Here is a 6,927-nt window from a genome sequence, read left to right on the forward strand (position 1 = left end):
CAACACTACTTCCTTTATCTCATAATCCTCCAATTTTTATTTTTATTTTTTTGCTTAAGCTGTATTTTACCTCATGTCTCTTCCTTTTACAAAGAAATATACCATCAAATTAAAGATAATTATTCTCAATAAATGATACAGATTTGTATAATCCAGCATTTCACAAATATGGCATATCATATAATTGTTAGGATAAATCTCTTTTTAGAAATCAAGAGGTTAGTGATAGGATTAAGATTTGGATGATACTTTAATTCTCGACCAAAGGGCCATTCACAAAATCTCCACTAGTAAGGCGCACCTCTCTCTCACAGTTAGCGTAAATCATCGGTCAAATCCAATTAGGTGCTTTGAATTTAGCAAAAAGAGTTTTTTTTTCCCACCTCGAGATGCTAGGATAGTACTTTGGATCCCATAACTAGATTGGTCAAGGCCTTTTGGGTCATATTTATGGACTTAAGTCTCCTACAATTCCAGAGATCCAAATCATTCAATCAAAAATAGTGATACAAAAAACAGTTCCCCAACAAATCATTTTCCTTCAATCAAAATAAACTGCTTAGATTGAGCCATATAAATTTTTAAATTAATTAATTAAAATGCAAGGTAAGTTCAAAAGGTGGCCAGACAACCCTTACGGTGATTGGGGATGTGATGCGACCACATCCCCCCCAAATGGCTCATGGGGGGTACAACACTGCCAGATGGCTTGAACGGGTGGTGGCTCAGAAATGTGGTCTAACCACCCCCACCTGGGCGACGAACCAATCCCTCATGTGGTCTGCCACTCAAGGGGTGGTCCAAAGAGCCCTTTATTTTATTTAGTTTTTATTGTTTATAAAGGCTTATGTGACTCGATCCGGTCGGTTCATTTAATGAATGACCTGAATCTTTGAATTGCATACCATATTTCCTAGAATTCAACCTTGTATTTAGTTTTCAACATTTTCTTGTCCCATCAGAAGCAGCAGTTCCGCAAGGGTCAGTTGGAGACAAACAACATATAGTCCTGAACTATTATCAGGTCAAGGTGGCAGCTTGATCAAGAGTAACAAATTTCTGCAACGAAGTATGAAGGTTGAATACAAACTGCGATCACAACCATTTACAGCATAAATTCTAGCACATCTTGGCTACTTGAAGAACACAACACCAAGTTTTCTTTCCAATTGAAATCAGATTCTGGTTCAATTCAACAACAGTGCAGCACAGCACCAAATAATAGAACTAGAGCACTGGATAGTGAGTTCACAGGGCTTGTCACAATGTTACAAATCGAAGGAAGGATTCCATACAAAGCTCTGATCCAGCTCTGCTGATATCCAAAGTCCTCTGGGGGATCAGCATGTAGGGATGGAAGCAACCACCTTGCGAGCAAGCCGACAGGCAGCCGAACAAGAGCAGCCTACCAAATTAGATATTTGAAGCACTCAAGGCCATTACCTTGCACTGTTCATTCATGGCCAAAAGTTGGGCCTCTTTCTTGTCAAGAAGAGCACTCAACCTCACATTTTCTTCCATTAGTTTCTGAACTTCAGTCTCTTTCTGCATCTTCTCACCCTCTAACTGTGTCGTCTTTGCAACTAGCCTGCTTCACGGCAACATCAGCAAACAAAACCACCCAAAAAAAAAAATTCTAGCTAGAATAAGAACTGTCTGCAATAGGAAGTAATTGAAACTTGATTAACTACAAGACACTGCACATTACTGGCATAATGAAAGGGTAACTTTCCCAGGCCAGGCAAAGATACCAACAAGCTTGCTGAGCCTGAAGGTTGGGTTCTGAATTTAGATCTGGTCCAAGTCTTTACATCTGAATGTATATTTTCCTCCATTTGTGAGGCTAAAAACTTGTACCAATCATTTTTAAATCCCAAAGGCCCAGCACTAAGCAGTAGGCACACTGCTTGACTGTCTATCACCAGTGACATGTAGAAAGAACATAAACAAACATAACTACAACACCATGCAAAGGTAAAACTGCAAGCCTGATCCTAAACTTTCAAGCCCAAACCTAACCAAAATATACACTAGTGGTCTATATGGATTTAGGGAAAGCAGAGGGAAAGAAGAGGATTCTTATTATTATTATTATTATTTTAATTCGTCTAACAATTAAACTTCATATTTTTCATATATTATCACAATTTTCTTTTCCACTACTTAAAAATTTTTCAAGTTGCAACTCAAAATGTAGACAGGTTTGCAGTAAACTTTATTAAGCATTTTAATGATCGTTTCCCCTTTCTTTCAACTTCTCCAAGATCTAAACAGAGCCTAGCAACCTTTGTAAAACCTTTAATTTGGTAGACAATAAAAGCATCAATCAGAACATCTAGAAACCTCTCTAACCCCCCCCCCCCCCCCCCCCCCCCCCCCTCCGGGCTGGCTTGGAAGAGGAAGAAATGATGCATGCAAATTTTTTTAGCCATAATGCATAAATTTGGTCATAAGAAATATATACGTGTGGTCCAACAGAAAATAAAAGAAGGCTAAGAAGAAATGATTAATTCCAAATAACACAATGAAGAACAAAACTAGCATGTCACATGAGAGTATTTTCCAACAAACAGAAACAAAGAGAAAGTAGGAGTACCAGTGTATCTCATCTTGAACATATTCAAGCACAAAGGAACAATGTTATGGATTTATTAATAATTTGGTACTAGCTAATAGAGAAAAACAACAGCAACGTATATGAGCAAAAGGGACACTTTCACGTTTGAGGGATGAAACTCTCCTTCAAATCAAAGAGTTATGATTAAGTATTAGTATTTAGATGCATCATTGCGCCAGTATGATGTCTACCTGGTCATGTTAATGAAAAAACAGCTATACAAAAATGTAAACGAACCCCCCCCCCCCCCCCCCCCAAAAAAAAAGAAAAAAAGAAAAAAAAGAAGAAGAAGCTAGTTTCTGAAAGGGTCATTGTAAAGAATTAATCAAATGATCCAACAGTACCAACCTTATACATTTTTTCATTTGATTACCCACCAAATAGCTCTGAAGTTCTAAATATGGATGCTAAAGCAAATCTAATTATGACCAATCAGCAACTAAATAGACTGTATGATTTTAACAGTCTCAGATGTAGGTCCACAGTGGGATGCCAGCCCAACCAAAAAATAAGTTTAAGTACCTTGACATAGTAAAGAACTAATATGCGATAAATTACACAAGACAGAAGATGCAAGTGTCAGTAAAAAAAAGGAATTCTATGAAGCACAGAAATGCAAAAGAAAGCATAATTAAGCATTTAGCACAACTAACCAAATACTATGAAGCAAACTCTTGACAATCAACTTATCCAAAAAAAAAACTCTTGGTGATCAAGAAAAAAGTGTAATCAGAGCATCTTTAGGAAGTATCAAAAGATATAGACTTTTATATTTCTTTTTTAATGTTCTTTAAAGCATACTAACCGTTCAAACAGCCTCTCGATAGTTTGAAACTGCTTCTCCGATGAAAGAAGTGTTTCTCTTACAGTAATGAGACTGCTAACATAGGATTTCAGAGACTCGAAGTCCCGCTTCACACGACAAAGCTCCTGTTCATTTTCTGCAGCTCGCTGTCTTTGTCTAGATGTTTCGTCAACCAAATCCTCAACTCTCTGTCGCATTTCATTCAGTATGCAGTTTGTACCCATAGCAAAACGTTCCATCTCCTCTAACTTCAATGACATGTTTTCAATTTGGATCGACTTTTTTGTAATTTCTTCTTGACCGAAAGTTACCTTCTCCTTCTCAATTGCAGTTTCAGATTCTGCCAATATGACCCTTTTAACAAGAGCTTCCATTACATCTGTGACCATCTGCACAGACTTGAGTAGTTCACCAGTATAAGCTGCATCTTGTTCATCCAGCGAAACATGTTGCCTACTAATTCCAAGCCAAGTTTCTTCATCTGGACCATCACATGAGGAAAGATCAATATTCCTTGACCAACCAGACAATGGTGTACCATTTTTGTCAACGAGTCCTACCCCTTCTAATTGTTTGATGCCACATGATGTATGAGCTAAATGGGGAACAGCAATGATTTGAGCCTTTGATTTCAAGTAGGTTAACAATGTTGCAGTAGTTTTAACCCTCCGCCAAAGAACCTCTAACTCCTGCTTGGCATCTTCCTCAGACCCCTGTATACAAGCCTTAACCTCCATAAGTTTTGCTTGCAGAACATCCACTTGGGACTGGCTTTGTTCCATTTCCTGCTTCCACACTTCATGCGTTTGGCTTAACTGAGACTTCAAAGTTGACAAATCAACATCGTTCTCTGCTGCCATTCCCTGTCCAAATTTATGCAAAAATGAACATCAGAACTTCAGTCCAAGACTACACAGATGATCTAATATGATCCTCGTATGTTAATACCAATAACAATAATCGTAAAATGCCCTATGAAGCTCAAAAAAGTTGTAAGCAACATACCAGCTAGCCAAACAAGCTGGATGAAGCCAAAAAAAGGTCCTAATAGGTTGAATACCATGCATCAAACTTCCATCTTGCAAAAGAAGACATATATTTTCTCTTTTGTTTTTTTCGGATGAACACAACTAGGCATATCTTATCTGATAAAAGCATTTGAAATGTAGATATATATACATTTTGGAAACTTTAAGCTTATCCACATTTTAGACATTCAACCACTTCAACCAAACCATCACTATTCTTGCAATGAGCCGTAACTAATACATTGTCTCTATATTTACGATGCCCGCAAGCTTCAAATTGGCAGCATTGTCTGCCTAGACAAACTTAAGGTATTATAACTAATTTATGGTAAAGACTACACATATTACACGCATAATAAATCACATAATCGCACAAGAGAGCTGAATAAATTAGTGATCCCCACTCAAACTACCACCTTATTACACATCTCCACCACACCTCTTTGTGCTACACAAAACCCAGCAAAGATTTTTAACCAATAAGCACTGCTTCTATTCTCATTTCTCAAAGTTACCGTTGTCACTTAATTATGACCAATCAGCTCAAATTCGTAATTAGCCATACAGATAAACGCTGAAACAAAAAACAATGCAACATATAAATCGTAAATCTAAAGCCATTGACACTTCAAATCTTTTTCACGAGAAGTAAAGAAAAAAAGACGAAGAAGCACACCCAAATGAAAGCAAACAAACCCAGATCAAGATATGAAATTCATTCTACCAAGTGAAACGACAAAGCCAAACGTGATCACATGGGCGCAAAGAAGGCTACTCATAAACCCTAAAATACGGCTTACCCATCAACAAAAATCAGCCTTAAAAAATCAAATTCCGATCTAAATCCAAAAACCCAAACTGAAAAAGAAAACACCCACATCAAAAGAGAACAAGACAATTTTAGACAAACCGGAGCTTGCGGTTGATAGGGATAAAAACCCGTTTTCCTTAGAAGTAACCGTTTCTGTGAGAGAAAGAAAAGGATGCGTTGTGACTAGAGGAAAAGGCTTGGGCCTTGGGGGTTGATTGAGTGGTGGGATTTGACTCCAGGAATTGATGATTGGAGGAGGTTGTCGCGGTGGTGTTGGCCAACTTGGCCTTGGTCTAAGCACGCGTTCCTGCGAAGAATAGAGGAAAAAAAAAAAAAACAAAAAAAAAAAAAGAATCTGAGGCAATGCCGATGGGTTGGGCAGGTGATTCAAATAATTCAATGCGTTTAATTGTCTTCTCCTTTTCGTCTTCCTTTTTCTTTCTCTTCACTTTTTCTTTTCTTTTCTTTTTAACACTAATTTTTATACTGGCCGACTAAAAACGATTATAAGGAAAGATCGGTGGATTACTAATAATCGTATTGTTGGACGCATAATTAGGCCGTGGTAGCGTCCATTAACACCATACTAATAACTAATAAGGCTTTAGGCGATCCATACATCTAATCGAATAGAGACTCCACGTGAGAAGCATGAGCTTCGTGTGAAGTTGCTAATGTGAGGAATCTAAAAATATATAAACGTAGATTTATTAAAATTATGATTATCTATTATTAAAAAAATCTATTAGGAATAGGGTTATGTATTATTAGAAGTCTCAAGAAAAGTATGAACTATAACCCTATTTCAGTCCCATTAAGAACATGGTGGTAAGAAACGGATGGACATTAAAAATGAGTACAAATCGGGTGATCATGTTGGAGTTGACCTTATGCATTATTACCTAAGCACGGAGATATTTTTATTATATTAATTAATATCTTCTATCAGTACATTGATTGTCCTAGAGTTAAGTGGTCTTTAATCTTTATCATCTTGCCATCTTTCGTAGAGGGTAAAAAATTGCATGATAGTAGAAAAAATAAGTGTCTCAATAAGACAATCGAGACTAATTTATGGTATTTAAGTGAGGAATTATTTTGAGATTGAAAAATGCTTAAGACATTTCCTAAAACCTCTCACCTTCTACACTCTTTAGCGTGGCACTATGACGTGAAACTCTTGTGTCAACTCAAAAAGAAGAAGAAGAAAAAAATGCTTAGCTTCTTCATAGGTGGCTGACCATCCCAATCAAACATTCGGGTTAGTCGCAACCAATTTGAACTTAGAAATGGTTGCAACACTCTCGGTAGGTCATCTGATAGTTGTGACCACTAGATTGAATGGTCCGACCAGCCCTATATGATGGTCAAAGGTGGCGCCAATAAGGAGATGAAAGTTTTTTCAGTGTCCATAGCACTACTCTTTGAGATTTTAAGCAGATATAAATTGCCTTAGAAACTCGACAGATGGCCATCATATATAACATCTTTTCAAAATTGTCCTTAATTACATTCATTACAAATCTGTATATTGAAATGGACTATGTTAAGGGAAATGTGGAACTGGTACCCAGCATGGGATCAGGAAGCTTGTTCTCGGGAGCAGTAGCATCAGATCACTGCACAAAGTACAAACCAAAGAACACTCATGATTGTATTAAAACAT

General features: G+C 37.2%; 1 protein-coding gene across 1 annotated transcript; it reads right to left on the minus strand.

Moving 5' to 3' along the window:
- Positions 1–1,134: 1,134 nt before the first annotated feature.
- Positions 1,135–5,675, minus strand: LOC133851196 (uncharacterized). The gene is made up of 3 exons (XM_062287527.1): positions 5,361–5,675; positions 3,423–4,285; positions 1,135–1,588 (listed from the first exon to the last, which is right to left on the minus strand). The coding sequence occupies exons 2-3, from the start codon at positions 4,280–4,282 to the stop codon at positions 1,414–1,416; spliced, it is 1,035 nt and encodes a 344-aa protein (XP_062143511.1). The 5' UTR covers positions 4,283–4,285; positions 5,361–5,675; the 3' UTR covers positions 1,135–1,413.
- Between the last annotated feature and the right edge of the window lie 1,252 nt (positions 5,676–6,927).

Source organism: Alnus glutinosa, chromosome 12, assembly GCF_958979055.1.
Source record: "Alnus glutinosa chromosome 12, dhAlnGlut1.1, whole genome shotgun sequence".
NCBI classification, from domain to species: domain Eukaryota; kingdom Viridiplantae; phylum Streptophyta; class Magnoliopsida; order Fagales; family Betulaceae; genus Alnus; species Alnus glutinosa.